Source organism: Aquarana catesbeiana, linkage group LG09, assembly GCF_042186555.1.
Source record: "Aquarana catesbeiana isolate 2022-GZ linkage group LG09, ASM4218655v1, whole genome shotgun sequence".
Lineage (NCBI taxonomy): Eukaryota > Metazoa > Chordata > Amphibia > Anura > Ranidae > Aquarana > Aquarana catesbeiana.
The window spans coordinates 263,497,663-263,517,116 of NC_133332.1; the positions used below are offsets into that span (position 1 = coordinate 263,497,663).

Sequence of the window (19,454 nt, forward strand, 5' to 3'; positions counted from 1 at the left end):
CACATGCAAGGAAAAAAAACAGCATTATTGCTTGCACATGATTTAATGATATTGAATGATGAAAGTCAGCAGAACTTCTGCTAATTTACTAAGCTCTGGAGCAACTGCTCTTGCAGAGTGTCTATTTGCTTTTCATAAATCAACCCCATGATATTTAGCTCAGTAGTCTCCAAACTGGCCTGCATGTGGCCCTTTGCTTGCTTTTATCCAGCCCTTGCTTCCAGTGACACCAACAATGTAGTACCATTCCTCCCAATGATATAAACGGTTGGACACTATTTCTTTCACTGACACCAATGATGTGGCACTATTCCTCCACCTACTGACCACAGGCATTATGTCATTTTTTTTTTTACTCCCACTGACCACCAAGTGGAGCGGCACAGTGGTGTAGTGGATAGCACTTTCACCTAGCAGTAAGAAGGGTTGCTGGTTCGAATCCCAACCACAACACTACCTGCCTGGAGTTTGCATGTTCTCCCTGTGCTGTGTGGGTTTCCTCCGGGTACTCTTGTTTCCTCACACACTGGTAGGTTAATTGGATCCTGAGTAAATTGTCCCTGGTATGTATGAATGTGAGATAGGGACCTTAGAGTGTAAGCTCCTTGAGGGTAGGGACTGATGTGAATGTACAATGTATATGTAAAGAGCTGCGTAAATTGACAGCGCTATATAAGTAACTGAAATAAATAATAATAATAAATTATTTATTTATTTATTTCAGGTACTTATATAGTGCCGTCAATTTACGCAGCGCTTTACATATACATTGTACATTCACATCAGTCCCTACCCTCAAGGAGCTTACAATCTAAGGTCCCTAACTCACATTCATACATATTAGGAACAATTTAGACAGGATCCAATTAACCTGCCAGCATGTCTTTGGAGTGTGGGAGGAAACCGGAGTACCCGGAGGAAACCCACGCAGGCACAGGGAGAACATGCAAACTCCAGGCAGGTAGTGTCATGGTTGGGATTCGAACCAGCGACCCTTCTTATTGCTAGGCGAAAGTGCTATCCACTACACCACTGTGCCGCCCACATAATTCTGAGACTTTGTCTATTCCCACCGACAATGGGGCCTTTTCTGTTCTCCCTGGCCACAGTCTGGGACTCCTTAAGTCTTAGGCACAGTAAAAAGTCCTTTTTTTACACAGTTTAAAGACCCTTCGTTAAAATAGCAAGCTTTTTCTTGCTGGGACTTCAGTCTGGGCTTATCACACAGGCATTTTGCTTTTGTCATGGACTCCCGTAAATGATGAAGGTCAATGATTTGTGGGTGTAAATGCTGTTATTTATTACACTACAGTTCGTTTGAAAAGGGAGCCTTCACATAATTTCTTAGTGGAGCCTGCGTATCAATGCTAATATCCGCATTAAAACTTACCTGTCATTTAACTAAAATCTCACTGTTCGCTTTTTTACCTCCTTTCATTAAACACATAAATGATAATGGAAGCCACAAAATCCTTACCTGGGCTCTAGAAACTCTGAAAACCCACAGTGGCTGGTCACCAGATCCTCAAGCAACTGTGAAGTTGAATACTTTCCAACAGTGGAGACCATGTGACCGGATGCAGGATACTATAGTAAAAAATGTAAACTAATTCTGATAATTTGTATGCAATAAAATTAAAATCATAGCAGTTTTAAAACGCTTTTTCCTTTTTTTTTTTTTTTTTAAGGTATCCAACTGGTTCGGGAACAAGCGAATCAGGTACAAAAAAAACATTGGCAAGTTTCAGGAAGAAGCAAACCTCTATGCGGCTAAAACAGCCGTGAATGCAGCTCATGCAGTTGCTGCTGCTGTGCAGAATAACCAGACCAGCTCTCCTACTACGCCAAATTCCGGTAAGTTTGTAAATGACCTTCCAGTACAAGACACCTAACCAAACACTGTGGAATTTAAGTGTACATTTATATAAATAATCGTGGGGCTATATATAAAAGACCACAGGGATTTGTTCATGTGAGATGGCCTTTAAATTACAGTCTTTACTGGTCTGTAGTGGTACATAGTCCACCAAACACTCTTGCATCGTCCTTCACTGTGTGGGAAGCCCCCTTCCTCAATTACCAACATTTCAAAATCTCTTTCTTCACAGCAACAACAACAGTGTGATCATGTTCCCTTCCCAAATTATAATGACCATGCAGCAATGAAACCTGAGGACTATGGGCTCATGTACACAATAGCCTTTTGATAGGCCCAAACCCCACTTCAGTTATTCTAACCTATGCAGCATGAAAGGCCCATTTCCTTCATAAAAAAATGGGCCCAAACATTCCTTTTTTGGGAGCACACTTATCATTGTGCATATGTGCTGCCCTTAGAGTTTAATGAACTTACCCCAATGTCTATCAGTTTTCATTCCGAGGAACCAAATAAACATAAGAAGCAAAAGTGCATTAAAGTGGACCTTCCCCATACCAACATCATCTCACAAATAAACTGTGGGTAAAAGTATACCTATCTTACATCCAGCTTCCCACAGAACCTATCCTGGTCCTTCTGGTAGGATCTTGAGAAATCCTGCATAAGAATGCTCCTGCACTGTGCCTGAGGGGCATCTTTTGATGTAATTTGGGATAATCAGCATTCTCAAGATCTTTCTGAAAGAATCATGACATCATCCTCTCCTGTATGGAAACTGGGGTGTAAGGTAAGCATGGTTACCTTCAGACTTTTTTTTCCTCTTCACTTTTTTTCTTAAGTGAAGAAATGTAAAAAATTATATAGTGTCCCCATAGTTGATGTCTACTTTCTCTCTCACTCCTAGCTGCTAACACTCTTGTGATCTTGTGATTCACTTCACAAAATAAAAATAAACAAATTAAAATAATGTGCAGCGCGTATCTATTATTTTTTATTACACGTTGTTTTAACGTTTTTTGGCACTGGGGTCAGTTTTAATAAGTTGATCTAGTATTTAGGGAAATGATGCCCAATAGAGAGGCGTGATCAGTTCAGGTGTTAAAACAGTCCCATTTCTTCACATTGTTTTCTAATTCAGTCTAGTTGAACTTATATTTATAAAAAGGAGGTTCAGTTAGGATTACCTATGCTGGCCATACAGTACATGAATCAATCTAATTTTGCAGTGAAATTATCATTTTGATTTGATTTTGAATTATTTACATTCAGTTCAACATTTTTTTTTTATTGTATTTTTTTTTACAAAGACCAATGCAGGGAAACTTCATGTGCTGTACTTCATAGTATTGATTGCTTCAAACCCCAAACTGATAAAAATTATCAGATCAAAGTAACATTTTTTGAAGAATCGATATATGTATGGCTAGCATTAGTAGTCTTCTTCAATTTTGACTTTTTATTTTCTGTGCTTTTCTACAACAGCCTCTTAATAGGGGGCCGAGTCTTTATAATAATAATAATTGTGCAGAATGAAATACTTGTGTGTGATTGGCATATGCTAGATTTTCTGATTAAATGCAAATAAACGGTAATCTAGACCAATCAAGAGAATCTTGTGATACATTCAACAGTGGTGTTTTGTTACCTTCCTTCTTAATACCCCCTTTGTGGCCTTTAGTTGGGTTATAATAACGGCTGCCTACTATATGTCACGATTAGCAGTAAACTACCCCCTTTTTAGTTCTTCATACTTTTTTTCAAGCATCCTTTTTTCTTTTATTCAGCTCCTTCGCTCTTTCCTTTCCTAGGTTCTTCTGGTTCTTTTAATCTCCCAAATTCAGGCGACATGTACATGAATATGCAGAGTCTGAATGGGGATTCTTACCAAGGGGCCCAAGTTGGAGCCAATGTGCAATCACAGGTAGGAGAGACGCCCCTGAGTCATTCCTCAGTGCACCTCCCACAGCTACCCCAAAGCACACACACCGACCAGCGGTGTGCACACGATTGGCAGCATGTAGGCCCTTGCCATTTGTAACTCTTGTGAATGCCTTCGGCTCTGACTTGAGTGCTCAGGGAAAAGGAATTTGGGATGATGAGTCCTTGGGCAAACAGAACCTCCCTTTTGAGAATTTCCCCAGACTTAATACCATAGATCCCAAATCAAATATTTTACATGTTGCCATATAAAATGCATATTGGTTTTAAAAATTGCTACTTTTCTTGGAGAACATAAGAGCAAGAAGGGACCATCTTGTAAATATCACTCTTTTCCTATGTCTAATCATTTGCTAGATGCAGTCTCTAGAAGAGTATATCTAACATGTATCTCTTAGTAAAGATATCATCTTTGGTGGGTCAAGGATATTGCGTAATTTGATGCTTACTAATCCATTATAAACCAAATGTAAGCTGATGTGAAATGAATAAAGCATGCCAGATTCACAGAACTTGTCAGCAATTATGTGGTGAAAAGGCTCAACTAGACTAATGGTGCTAGGGAGGCCATCTCTTGACAGTTGTAGGTACATTTTCTTCACATGAGAGGTTCAAATCTGATTGGGGGAGGTTAAAGCAGAACAAAACTCTCCAATCGTTCACAGCCAAGGATGGCGCCATCTTAGCTTCTGTTTAGATCTGCAATTGCCATGGTGCAACATGTGACCAACTATGACGCTATCCCTTTTCTTTTAGGGCTTGAAAGTTTAGTTGGAAGCTGATGTAAGCACACTGGCAACTGGGACAGTTATTACCAAATGCATGCCCTAAATGTAACTGTTATGAGAATCAGTTAAAGGCTAATTAATCATAATAGATGCACATGTTTTTGCAAAAATTATTATTATTATTTTATTTTTAACAGAAGCCTGCAAAGAATTACAACCATGATCTGTGAATCATGGGTGCAATGTCAGGCACCTGCACACTTTTCTTCCAGCTTTCTACCCATACCACTGTATGGGCTTTCATTTGGAAAGCTAAAGGAAGTGTCAATGGACTACGAATGAGCTACTTACCACACTTGAAGTCCACTGAAAGCTACAAGCTCGTCTGTCATGGTGGTGGACGGAATTTGTACTTAATTCATTCACAAATCTCTGTGAATGAATGAAGTGGCTGTGCGACCCGATTTTAAATGTGACAGCAGCTGCAGGGGAGAAGAACTCCCCACACGCTGTCAAGGGGGGAGGGCTCTGGGGGTGCAAGCTGGTGCCAAGGAACATGTTACACCCTAAATACAGGTGTGACATGTTCCCAAAGGTGAATTTAGGCTTTAAATCAGTGGGTCTAGTTCTGCTTTAGTATTTTATATTGGTAAGTTTCGTTGACCCATTAATACTTCATTGAAGTTAATGACAGAGAAATGCATAAGCCCATTCCTTAGGAAAATAATTTTAAAGCACCCTTCCCACCTCCCCCTCTGGACCAACTGGGGTTTTTAACGTAATGGTCTATGGGAAGTTTTTGTAAATAAGGCTGAACACAGATAACATGTCTTTAGATAAAAGGCACATTTACATGGCCATACGCGCGTATCTTCTGCCTGAAAGAAAGGTTCTTGCGGGCAGAGCCAGACGATCCTGCATTAAATACATGCCTAAAGTACTTGTGTTTATGCGAATACCCGTGTGCAATCTGTAGATCTACGTCCATATGGGCTCATTCACACAGGCATGTATATTTGCCACAAGAAAGAAAGGTTCTTGCTGACATAACTAGAAGATCCTGCGCAAAATTTGTGCCTAAAGTACCCACGAACAGGTGCATACACCCGTAATATCTGCAGCTGTGTCCTACTTTTGTGCGTAGCTAAATGCAATGCACATTTCTGTATATAAACGTAGTTGTGTGCATGGGCTCATTGATTACTATAGTGCTGCCTTTAGATGTGTATAATACTATCTGCTGTATGTATCTAAAGGCCGATTTTTGTAAGTGTATTACACACTTTTGAACTATATCTACAATTGATTAGACATAGGTTTAGTGGTATTTCTCTACATTATTTTATGCATTTAATCAAGTGGCTAGTTTTGCGGGATAACATTTTATTTTCATTTTCTAGTATAAGCTGCATTTATCTTGTCAGAAAGCAAACACATTTGACTGACACCTACAGCCATTTAATTTAAAGTGTTAGGTATATTAATGAATATACATGGGAACTAGGTGTTAAAGCCAGAAAACACACTGTACATGAAATTAGCTTAAATTTTGCATTGGGGCTTTGAGGGGGGTGTAATGTTTATATTTTATGATCTTTTAGGTGGATACCCTTCGTCATGTTATCAATCAGACGGGCGGATACAGTGATGCTTTGGGAGGGAATCCACTGTACAGTCCACATCACCTAAATGTGAGTAGACTTTGTTAAGATACAAAAAAAGCTTTAAAGTGATTGTAAAGTCTCTTTTTTTTTTTTTTTCTATTAAAATAACAAACATGTTATACTTACCTGCTCTGTGCAGTGGTTTTGCACAGAGAAGCCTGGATCCTCCTCTTCTTGGGTCCCTGGCTGGAGCTCCTGGCCCCTCTCTTCTGTTGAGTGCCCCTCAGCAAGCAGCTTGCTATGGGAGCACACGAGCCGTGCCGCAGCTCCATGTATCCATTCAGACACGGAGCTGCGCCTAGGCTCCACCCCCCTCCACATTGGCTGACTAAGTTTTATTGACAGTAGTGGGAGCCAATGGCACAACTGCTGTGTCTCAACCAATCAGGAGGGAGAGTCCCAGACGACCAAGGACATTTGTGGACACCGCTGGATTTTGCACTCCCCAGTTTTAGTAAATCAACCCCAGTGCATCACAATGCATACTAGTTCTTTACCATGCATTGTTATAGTACTTTGGGTGCCGTTGAAAATGAATTGCACTGCGACATGCTAACACGCATAACATGCATTAATATGTGTTGAGGTGATAATGTGTATTTCCATAATGCACCCTATCATGGAAGTGTGTTTTAGTGGTCAGGAGCAGGAATTCTTACATGTTCTGTTACCTGGCTCAGCACTTTGAATGAAACCACTGTCAGAGATATTAGCGCTGCTCTGCTCTGGCTCAGCAAGGACTTATTTTTTCCGCATGGATACTGGAGAAATAGACCGAATCCCTGTGCTGTTTCCCAGTGTCCTTACTTTCAAGAAGCAGATGTGGAGACAAGAGATAAAGGACTCTAGACAAGTGTTTAAATATAGATTTGGAAATCAGACAGCTTCTCATTCACAAAAGAACCCTGAATTGATTGCATTCCCAGTATCCCTAACTTCTTTAAGGAAATCTTTTGATTTCAGTTATATAGCATTACATGCAATCTATTATATACCAGAAATGTGACTTCCATTAGGCTTGAATATGCCTAATGCCTCAGTGACATCAATGTCTTTGCACCATCTCAGACTTTTCCTTTTGTGGGCCAAAAAGTCTCTTGACAATGTTTTTGCCATTGCAAACATTGTCCTCTGGTATTTCTTGTAAAAGAAATTATAAGAGTTCTAATTCTCCATTTATGGCAAAAATTTCAGCTATTTTGGTATTTCTACGTTAAAGTATTAGTATTGTCCATAAATACCATGTCACATCACTGAAGTCAGCCATATGACAAAGGCAGCTAATCCCTGGTAAACTTTAAAGTGCACAGAAGAAAAGACATTTTGTAAGATCAGCTGCTAATAGTACTGAAAGCTTTCCTTGCAGAGAATGGAACAGAGGTTGTCCTTCTTTAATCGTGGGAGAAAAGGAACAGAGTATAATGTAATAGCAATGCGTAAATGTCATCTGCTTTGAAAATGGCACTGTTAGAATATTGCCCTGTGTTAGCACTAAGAGATCCGGGAAACTGATCAGTTTCTATGTGATGAACAAGTCTTGAATGGAAAATGAATAGTTAATTGTATGTTGTAAAGGCTAGTTTCACAAATTCTAATCTAAAAACAATGTGCGCTTGACAAACAAGCCAGCATTATGTTCAGATGGTTGCTTTTAAAATAATATGTATGTAATAAAATCATCAGCTTCTGGAATGGTATCTAAAGTGTAATTACATTAAAGAGGAACTTCACCTCCCATGTTTTTTTTTCAATACCCTCTTCTTTATCTATAAAGGACTTACATGCCCAGTGGATCCAGTGTTTTCCTGCTGTGATCTACCACTCCACTGCCAAGTGGCAGATCCTCGTGGCCATCTTCCCTTCCTGTGTCATCAGGAGCTGGCTGTCTCTTCCAGTTTATTGCAGCCGACCCCCGATGCACTGCCAGGTCATCCCTCCAGCCTCTGTGTGTCTCTGCTCCTGCAGACTCCTATTATATGTAATAGAGAAAACCCAAGAGGCTGTAGGAGCAGGGACACATCATTCTGCCTGGGCAAAAATGAAGACAGTGGACAAGCATGAGTAAACAAATTTAACCCCTTGGAGCCAGTGCCTCCTGGCCCTTTAAGGGATTTAGGATGCCAAGCGGTGAGCGGGGTTTATGATCATGTGACTGTCGTGATTGGTTGTCACATGATTGAAAAGCAAGCAGTGATCGGGAGCTTTCCATTAGCACTGTGCCAGGAGCATGCTCTTGGCACAGCTGTATTTGCACTAATGCATGCAAATATGCGGCTGCTCGGTGCCAAGGCTCACCCATCTAAAGGCCGCATATTTGCACGCTGCTGACACCAACAGGTTAAAAAAGTTAAACATAAAAATCTGCTATTTTGGATAAGGAAATTATTTTATTCCCTGCTGGAAAAATTGGACCATGCTTTATTTTTTTAAATGTTTTTGCCTTCCTCTAGATCAATTGTGTGTATAGGATTTTTATTGTTTGAACTAGATGGACTTGTGTGGGAGTGTTGCTGTGGGGAAAAGGCAACATTTGGAATGAAGGTCCACTTTAAGTAGAACCCACATTTCAGCCATTGGAATGTTTTATATCCAGGTCTGTGGAATGTTTTCTAGCCATTTAAATTCTTGAGTTCCGAAATCTCTTAAGTTATTAAACACAAACTGCTGGGAGTTCACAACAAACTCCTGGTGATGCATTAATGAAATATGTCTCTTAATGAACGCTTCTGTACAGAGAGATTCTCTAGACTGTACACAATTTTCCCAAAATAATTATAGTGTAATAAAGTGAAAGCAATACTAAAAAGCACTGCAGCTGCAAGTCAGTATGTGGAAATATAAGTACCTCTTAAAATGTAATGATATCCACCCTTTCACTTTTCAGCTGGCCACTATCCTTTTTACAAACATTTATAGAGTAGTCTGTATCTTCAGCAGCAATGATGACATCTGCTTCTCATTGGCTTTACTTAGGGAAACTGCTGACTCTAAAGTGTAAGTGAGGAATGGAAGCAAATATCACGACTGAAGAAAAAGCGAAAGCAGCTTCCATTATCAGTGCTGTAACTGAATGGCCAGTCTGATAAAACAGACGAGCTATTTTCAGCTGACATCTTAAAACCAACTCCAGAGTTGAATCCCATTTGTTCCCCCTTGTGGAGCAATACCTATAACCATTACCAGTTGACAGTCATCTGCACACTTGTTTTAATCCTTGCACCAAGAGACCCCACTGTGCCTCTTGGACACAATTTTTATTTTTAAACAAAGTCCCCATAAAGTAGGTTAGAGCAGCCTCTCGACCTTTTTAACATGGAGGAACCTTTGATATAAAAATAACTTTTCAGGCTCAGGGAACCCCAATACATTATCATGATGGCCACAAAATTCTCCTTTCAGTTGTGGTTATTAGGAAGAATGCCCCCTGTACAGATAGCTAAAAAGATCTTTGGTGTCAGTGGTTACTTATCTGAGAGTTAGCGGCTGCTTATTACTCAAGGAACAACTAGCAAGCTCAAGAGGAACCCTGTTTAAGAAACACTGGGTTAGGGGAAGGAGGAGACCACACCAAGAAAGTCTTTTTACCCACTTACTGAATCAATGGAAGCAAGTATATTTATTACACTTTAGCTATTCCTTGGGGCGGCAGTACACATCTTGCAGATACAGGCAGTTCAGCTTAGGTTAGAGAGATGTGGAATGAGAGGAGATAAGAAGCCCATTCCTCACAGGAGGGATGTCCTAGAGTCCAGCATCCCATGACAGGGGGATGCAAGTAGTATTAAATATGCATACAGTCCTTCCACCGCTGCCAATTTCCATTCTAAAGGAAGGCTAAATGAATGAGGAAAAACTAAATTTCAAACTGATCCAGTCCACCCACAGAGAGCCCTTGGTGTATTCCCACCAACACTACAAACACTATATATATATATCCAAGCCCCAGTTTCCCATAGTGTCCCTATACTGGCAGGGTCAGGCTTGTATTTAAAGTGGATGTAAAGTCAGAAGTTTTTTTTTTAGAGTAGAATGCATTAAGATAAAAAGCCTTGTGTTTACAGCTCCCCCCCATCAGCCCTCCTAATACTTACTCTCTATCCAGCGATGTCCACGTGTCCCTCAGCCCTCCGGGACTCTCCCTCTTGGTTGGCTGAGACAAAGCAGTGGCGCCATTGGCTCCCGCTGCTGTCAAACTCAGCCAATCAGGAGAGAGGGGGCAAGGCCCAACCACAGCTTTGTGTCTGAATGGATACACAGAGCTGCAGCTTGCCTTGGGTGCCCCCATAGCAAGCTGCTAGGAAGGGGCTTGGTACTCCAGCCAGGGACCCAAGAAGAGGAGGACCAGAGCTGCAAACCCTCTTCACAGGGCAGGGAAGTATAATGTATTTGTTATTTTATTAGAAGGAAAAAATAGACTTTACGATCACTTTAACCATACTGACTCCTGAGCCTGAAATTACAGTGTGCACTGAGGGTTTTGTATGCAAGGATCCATATGGGTAAATGGCTGCAGATACAGTGATGTACTTCAATGTAATTAAGTTATTTTATTTGTGACAAGTACACAGGAAAATTGTTTTGCTTGGTGTTTGCATCATTGCTAGCATGTTAAGTCCTGTATATTGAAATTATGATTTGGGTAAGCTGTGTTGTTGTCAAACATACGGCAGCAGCTGTGTGCCTATTTGTTGTCTATTTGCATGTGCTTGCCATTTATTGCTATGTCCTGTCTCCTGTACTACATACCACTGGGAAAAGGTATTAGCAGAAAGGAGATCTGCAGACATACTCAGTGGCTTTTAAATACCATACCGTACAGCTGTACAGCAAAATAAACATAATAATTAAGCTGTGATATAGCAGTAATATAAAATTCCATCTTTATCTTGCTTGGCTTCATAAATATTTCCTTTCGGCTAAAATCGAATCAACTGCAGCCAAATACAGGCAAGCGTTTAAAAATCAAGCCCAGAATATCTCCGTCTACGTAAATGACTGGAGTTTTATTCCCTCCCTCCAAGTGTCAGTCAATATTAACGATTCCCCCAATGATTGAAAATGTTGACTTGTAGCTTGGAGAGTGTGGGGGGGAGCAGACAGCCTTGGCAATCATTAAATACGCAAATCGTTTGCATTTGAAATATCAAATGAGTTCTTTTGGGGGTGGGGGGTTATAAATAACTTATAGTAACCCAGAAGAAAATGTCTGAAAGAGGCTTTTAGTTACAATATTCCGTTTTCATTTAAAACATCCCGAAAATGCTTCAGAGAGTTTGCAAAATCCTTATCAACATGATAAAATATGAAGCTGTTATTGCCTGCAGCATTATAGCGGACATGAATTCCATCTTTTCTGATGAGGTTTGATAAGGCGCTCTCTTATAATACAGAGCGTAATCTCAAACCACCAGAGGAAAGATTAATTTATTTGAGGAAGAAAAAAAATTCAGCCGGGGAAGGGGGCTGCAAAAAGTCTAACTGAAGTGGGCTTTTCCAGCTGCCTTGTGTGGTGGTAAAAAATAAATAAATGATATTACAGGTTTGTTTTTTATAAATTAGAAAAGCCATAAAGGAAATAGGGAAGGAGTTATAAGTATTATGACTGATAAAATGTTACATAGTTGGCTGTCAGGTACTGAATATATATTTTAGATCAAAGCTGCAACATATCCTATGCACTGAAATGAACCCTTTAAATGCCAATGGGCATTTCAGGGCAAGCCATCATGTTAACTTAGACTAGACATCTCTGTTTTAGAGGTGCACTGGGATTGATTTACTAAAGGCAAATAGGCTGTTGACATTGCAAGGGGATTTTCCCTTAGCTTAGTGAATGTGGTATAAATTCACTTTGCAAAGGATACCCACTCACATGCAAAGGACACCCCCCCCCCAAAAAAAAAAAAAACAGCAATTTGCTTGCACATGATTGGATGATTAAAGTCAGCAGAGCGTCACCTCATTCAGTAGGCTAAGGGAAAAGTCCCTTGTAAAGGGAACAGCCTATTTGCCTTTAGTAAATCAATCCCATTGTGTCATAACCCTAAATACAAGGCAGCAGTGATATGAAACATATTTGTATGACAGATGTACAGTGGGTTGCTGTCTCTTTTGCTCGTAAGAGTCAGTCACATGCCTTCGTATTCTAACCTGCACAGGAAGAATGACAGCTGGCTGGCAGCTGAAGGGCAAAACTGACACTTACTGTACTTCACTAAATGCTAGTGCTGAAGTTATTCAGGCACCTTGAATTTGTATTAAAAGTGGCAGGACATTTGTTGTCTTGAAAGGTCTTTAACCAGCACTAATCTGTATCTGAGCACCACGAATTTAAAACGCTATTTAATTCACTTGTACTATTGAAAGCAAACTCACCCATCTATCCATGTCTCCATGCTTTCTGTTGAGAAATCACTTTGAAAACTACCCCCTAGCATTTCTAGCCATAGCCATTTTGAGTAAGGGCATATGATTAATGTAGCATTTACTTCCTGCAACCCATCTGCCCTTAGCTCAAGCACGCAGGCAGGAGGGTGTGCTTAGCTGGGGAAAATCCCTCCACCCCTCCCCCAAATGAAAGAAAAAAAAATTCCAATGAAGACTCTAGGGATGTATGACTTCATTTAACTTAGGTCAGAAACCAGGAAACAACTGAAGAAATGTAAAAAAAACATAGTTTAACCGCTTCAGCCCCGGAAGATTTTACCCCCTTCCTGACCAGAGCGTTTTTTGCGATTCGGCACTGCGTCACTTTAACTGACAATTGCGCGGTCGTGCGACGTGGCTCCCAAACAAAATTGGCTTCCTTTTTTTCCCACAAATAGAGCTTTCTTTTGGTGGTATTTGATCGCCTCTGCGATTTTTATTTTTTGCGCTATAAACAAAATAAGAGCGACAATTTTGAAAAAAACGCATTATTTTTTACATTTTGCTATAATAAATATCCCCCAAAAATATATATATATATATATATATATATATATATAAAAAAAAATGTTTTCCTCAGTTTAGGCCGATCGTATTCTTCTACATATTTTTGGTAAAAAAAAAATCACAATAAGCGTTTATTAATTGGTTTGCGCAAACGTTATAGCGTTTACTAAATAGGGGATAGTTTTATGGCATTTTTATTAATAATTGTTTTTTTTTTATTAGTAATGGCGGCAATCAGCGATTTTTATTGTGACTGCTATGTTATGACAGACATGTCGGACATTTTTGACACATTTTTGGGACCATTGTCATATATACAGCGATCAGTGCGATTAAAAATGCACTGATTACTGTGTAAATGACACTGGCAGTGAAGGGGTTAACCACTAGGGGGTGGGGAGGGGTTAAGTATGTCCTAGGGGAGTGATTACTAACTGTAGGGGGATGGGCTCTGTGCGTGACGTCACTGATCTCTGCTCCAATGACAGGGAGCAGAGATCGAGTGACACTTGTCACTAGGCAGAACGGGGAGATGCTGTTTACAACGGCATCTCCCCGTTCATCCTCTCCGTGAGGCGATCACGGGTATACCCGCGGCGATCGAGACCGCGGGACCCGTGACCTGACTCACGGAGCTCCTGGCCGGCGCGCACGCAATGGCACGGCGGGGAATTCAAATGGGCGTACAGGTACCAGCCGTGCCATTCTGCCGACGTACATCGGCGTGCGCCGGTCGGGAACCGGTTAAAAGACGTAAATGAAATATACCTTTCTACCTGTTTACTAAAGCTAGCAGTGTAAAGATTAAAAATAGTTAATGTTGATCGAGAGAGCTTTGTTCCACATTAGGTCACATGCAGTCCGTAAAAGATGTAGTATATGTTTTTTCTAGCAACATCTGTAGACTGGCGGCTTCCTGGAGATCCCACGTTGGTACATGCAGATCACTGGGAATCATGCAGATTGCATTGTGTAACCACATATTAATTGGAGACAAAGGGGTTGATTTACTAAAGCAAATTGGCTGTTTTACTTTGCAAGGTAATTACCACATTGCTTAGAGAATGTGGGGAAAATTCACTTTGCAAGTATACCCACTCACGCGCAAGGGGAAAAAAACATCAGTGGCGCTTCACGAAGCTAAGGGAAATTTCCCTTCGCAAAGTGTCAGATTGATTTAGACTTATTTTTATAAGCAAGCAAGGTAATGAAAAATGTTTGCTTGTTTTCTATCCATCTTTGACTTGCAACCTGTACAAAAGAGATTCTGTGAGTAGATTGTGAATTACTCTCATACTCTGCATTACCTTCTGAACAGGGGTCATATGAATACTCTATTATGCCATAAATTGTGGGGTCATATGAATGCTCTCTTATGCCATAAATTGTAAGTAGCAGCCACTGAAATCAGAACAGGAACTGTAAATTAATAATCATTGCCCCAACAAAATGGAGGCCTTAATCAATGTTGTGTGCAGTTATGATAGATGATAAAATATTGTTGTAAAGAAAAAAAAGTCAAAATGCACTTTTAGTTATTTTGCTTGCTTTTACTTAAACTAAAGTTACATTTATTTTCTGTCTCCTTTATTCCAGGCTAATGGAGGGTGGCATGAGGCAGCAACCCCTTCCTCCGTCACTTCTCCAACAGAAGGGCCCGGCAGCGTGAACTCTGATACCTCTAACTGAGTGATCCATGCTCAAGCTGTATGTGTGCATCTCAGCAGTCTGGATGGAGTTTTCTCTATGACTAGGCATCATTTTTAGGTCTTTATTGAAAATTTAGTGAAGCAGAGTCCCAGCTGTGTGAAAGAAGACCATCCTGTTTCAGAAAACCCTTCTTCTTCAGATTTGTGGTGATGCTTAGCCTTGTTCAAATAAGGACCTACACAGCCACATTGTACAAACCAGCTGAGACAAGTTGCTGGATTCCAGTACGTCTTCATTTTTTTTTTTTTGTTTTGTTATATCACCACTTTCAAAGCACTTTATCTAATTGGGCAAAGATCTGAGATAGAATTTGAGAAACGATCTCCACGTCCCATCGGCACTTTTTAGTAAACAGCTAAATTGAAGGCATGAACTAGCAGCTTTAAGAAGAAGTGTTTGCATGTGTGCCCAGAAAATCTGGGGTCATAGCGAAAGAGACATTTTACACTTTCCAACAATGTATACCTGGTATCAACATTTTTTTTTTTGTATATGAAACATTAAAAGCGCTATTAATCTATGAAGATGCATCCACTTTTACAGGGAAAAAAAAATATGTACAAATGTAAGCAGTAAATCAATCACTTTAGCAACTGCACTCATTAATTAAGTCCTTTCGTGCTTACATTTAGTTGTTAATTTCTTCATTGAAATACATTTATGCTTAACTTGCTTCTGTGCTCCAAACTTTTGTTTACACAACATTGTCAATTATATTAATGACTAATGGTGAGAGGGGCCAATAACGGATTGACTTATTCAACAACTATTGTAATTTTAAAGGACCAGTAAACCTAGACTAAGCTATAAATTACATTTATTTTTATGGGGAACAATTTCTAATGGTTACCAAAACCAAAGTTATATAAAGAAAACATATGCTTAAATAACATAAACCTATGCTAACTGTCTTGCTAAGATAGATAAATAATGGGAGTGATGGAAATTCAGCTTTAGGTGACCTTCAGAATTGGCTACAACTCTGAATGCCTAGGTGTTTGATCACATAATCTCTACTGAACAGATTAGCCAATCTGAACTACCTTCTCTTTGTGGAGGCCACATGGTTAAGGGCTAAGGCCTTCAGACATGGTGAGCATTGAAAGGAACCTAGAGCAGGATTTTCTCATGGAAGCACATTTACCTTCTATTTCCTTTTGTTTACCTATACCAGCCAACGTAAGATAATTTGTGACCAGTTGGAATTTGTTATAAAAGAAGGGATCAAAGGCATTCCAAAAACTTGCAACAGTAATAACTAAGGAGTAACTACATTTTTTGTTGAGAAAAAAACAATCCTCTGGATGATCAATGTACAAGGATTTTCAACATTTTGTTGCCGATTCATACCCGTTTCTGATCTGGAGAAAAGGGAACTGGTTCGTTATAATCACCTGTGCACTTTTGGTGTTCTGATTAGAAAAGCTGCAGGGTCTGCAACCTTTAGAAGTAATTAATCCGTAGGAAGTATCCCACCAAAACTGAAATTTCTATTACAGACTTCTGGGAAAATCAATGGGTCAATCAATCATACAAACAGGAAATTACATTTCTGGGAGCATTCTGTATGCCAACAGTGTACAGAAGTAACCAGGTTGCCAGTGCACACAAATTTACAGGAAATTACAGCAGCTGCAAATTGAAAAAGAAATGTAATTCTAATGACATTAAATTACAATATAGCTTATGTGACAATTATATACAGTATGCTATATTATTTTTTATTTACTATACTTTTTTCCATGAAAGTGGAGTTGCTCTTAAGTTAGCCAATAAAGGGTATCACTTAAAATCTAAACTTTCTGACCAGGAAAAGGGGTGTTTTGCTTCACACAACTGATTTTATCTTTTTTAAACCTACTGAAAGATTGTACAACCCAAAATACAGAAAATACAGGGGAGAATGTTTCACCTGTTAATGTAATAAATACTGATATAGTAGAAAATATCCCAAGCTTTGTCACATAATGAAACATATGTCATAAGTATTTGTGAATGTTAGACTTTTTTATGTGAGGCATTATTTATTGTAGGTTTATTGGCCCTTAAATGTAAAAACATTATTAAGCCCTGGTTCACACTGCCGCAACTTGTCATTCGACTTTAGAGCCCAAAGTCAGGTGACAATTTGCGCCCCATTAGCGGCAATGGAACCGTTCTAATAGGAGCGACTTGAGTCGCTCTGACTTAGAAAAGGGTTCCTGCACTAATTTTGGTGCGACTTCAATATGACTTGCATTGACTTCTGTTAAAGAAGTCGCGTGCAAGCTGCGATGAAGTCATGCCAGCATGCCGGGATCGAAGTCGCGGCAGTGTGACCCCGGCCTTAATCATACAAAAAGAGGGACAGAGCTATTTATGTTTGCTGGATCCAGTCTCTCCGTATTAGATTCCATATTGCTGTGAGTAAGTCAAATATGGTTAAAACAGGCATTTTAACTCAATCTTATAAACCAAAGAAATGTAAAATCATGCAGAAATGAATGAAACAAACCAGCGTTATAACAGTGGAATACCAGGCAAAACTTTTATTTTTTTAAATTTTGGATAGAGCGAGAAAGATTTAGTAACCCCTCATGTTTTTATTGCTATCTGTGTCCAGATTTGAGAGATTTCCTTTCACTTTTTGTGGCATCAGAGCAGAAATTGAGAGAAATTCCCCACCAACAGGGACACAAACAACCAAAAACATGTGGAACAGAGTTTAGCCCTAACACACTGTATCCAGAACAAAAAAAAATAAATCTTGGCTGGAATTCTAATTCTTACATTTCACAATTTGCCTTCATCTCTTTTCATAAGAACTTGGAATGTTTTACAGATTTTAGTTTTGTTTTTCATTTTAAAATTATTTAAAAGAGAACTCTACTGGTTATCAGCACTACCTGTCTAAAAGGCATTTGGTGACAACAAACTCGCATGTTACTATTGCTTGTCTGTGTGCAAATACGCATCATCTTCTGTTCTAACAGTTCTCCTCCACACTCTCTTAACTAAAGCGGAACCTCAAATATTAAGAGTTATTATTGGTCCAGGTATGTGTTCATTAAAAAAAACAATGAATTGGTATCTGCCATATGCAGACACTATTGGGGGGGGGGGGGGGGGGGGGGAGTCAATTCAGTTAATTGTTGTTGTTAATGTGTTGCGCCTAGTTTAAAAAACATCGTCGTCAGTTTTGATTCTGACAGTGACTCATGCACCAAATTAAGGTAGTTCTAATTTGCTCCACTTCTACACTACGACTCAACACCTTTGCCAAATTAAAAAAAAAATACCGACAATTTGTATCGTATGAAAGTGGTGCTGATTAAGATCAACTTTTTTTTGGCGTACAGATACAGATTTTATGAAAAGTGTCTCGCATGCATTCTAAAAGTGGTGCATCAGGCGCCCTAAAAGTGGTGCACCATACGCCAAATTCAAGTACAAGTTCTAGAAAGATACATGAAATTTGCGCACACTGTGCCACTTTTAAAACGTATGTGAGACGCAAAATCTGTCCGCGCCAGTCTTTATGAATTCCAGGTTATATATTCCCTTTTTTTTTTTTTTTTTTTTTTACATTCCTATAATTCCTTATGAACTACAAATTAACTTAAAGTGGGAGCGTTAACACTGAACTATTTAGACTTTCATTCACTACAAATAGATATCGCCTTCCTCATATTTTTTCTGAAGGCTATTATTCTCCAAGGCCAGACCTCCCAATTTCAAAGGACATCAGTGAGAATAGAAATAGTATTCTGGCTCAGGGCAGGGTAGGCAGTATAAATAGCAATCCCTAAGGGTCTCCCGATCGTGGTTCTTATGTAGCTATAAAAGCCGTAGATGGGGGTTAAAACATATTAGAACCATGGACATTAATGGGAATCCTTTGGCACCCAGACATAGAATGTGGAAGAGGACAAGGGATGGAAGCGCTCACAGCAAGACTTTTGTAAGAGTTACAGAGACAATTAATATTAACATGCCAAGCTCATATCACTAACCTCCGCTTAAAATAGTTGAATTTAACAGTCATTTTAAAACAAGCGCATGCATCTTCAGCAGATTTGGGTTTCAAAAAATGCAGTAACTGTTTGTTTCCATTAGCCCCTTCCTGTTTTATAGATATCCCATTTTTGATAAAAAGTCATGTTGTAGGCATTTTTTTTTTTGACAGGAGAGGGGACTCATTCTGCAACATGGTCTTTTACAACAAGGGTTAAATGTTGTATACGGAATTGTCAAAATCTGCCATTTCTTGTAGTAGTCAAAAAAAAAAAAAACTGTAAATATTGTAACTAAGAGAATTTATACATTGTCACCAAGTGAAACAGCTTTATTTACCTCATAAAACTCATAACAACCAACAGACATGTCACATGTAGATTATTGTGCCCACCTACTACCTCTGAATAACACACTCAGTATGTCTAACTTTTTATCATCGTCTATTTAAAACAGCAGATTGGGCCACAGTGCCCTCAAACATGACTGTGTTGTACTGTGTAGCAGTGCTACATGTGAGGTAATATTTTCTGCTAAAGTGCTCACGTAGAGGTAGATTGCCTCAATCTTTGCTGCACTATTCTGTTTATGCAAACCTGAAGAAAAAAC

The 19,454-nt window shown here is 39.4% G+C and overlaps 1 protein-coding gene across 2 annotated transcripts in view; it reads left to right on the plus strand.

Moving 5' to 3' along the window:
• PBX3 (PBX homeobox 3) overlaps positions 1-15,372 on the plus strand; it is a 313,497-nt gene extending 298,125 nt beyond the window's left edge. Inside the window, exons 6-9 of one of the 2 annotated variants that reach the window (XM_073600316.1) lie at positions 1,689-1,854; positions 3,688-3,800; positions 6,147-6,236; positions 14,739-15,372. In XM_073600316.1, coding sequence (XP_073456417.1) covers positions 1,689-1,854; positions 3,688-3,800; positions 6,147-6,236; positions 14,739-14,831 — 462 coding nt within the window. In that variant the 3' untranslated portion in view covers positions 14,832-15,372. The remainder of the gene's footprint in view (positions 1-1,688; positions 1,855-3,687; positions 3,801-6,146; positions 6,237-14,738) is intronic. The other variant, XM_073600317.1, reaches the window with a different exon arrangement.
• The last annotated feature ends 4,082 nt before the right edge of the window (positions 15,373-19,454 follow it).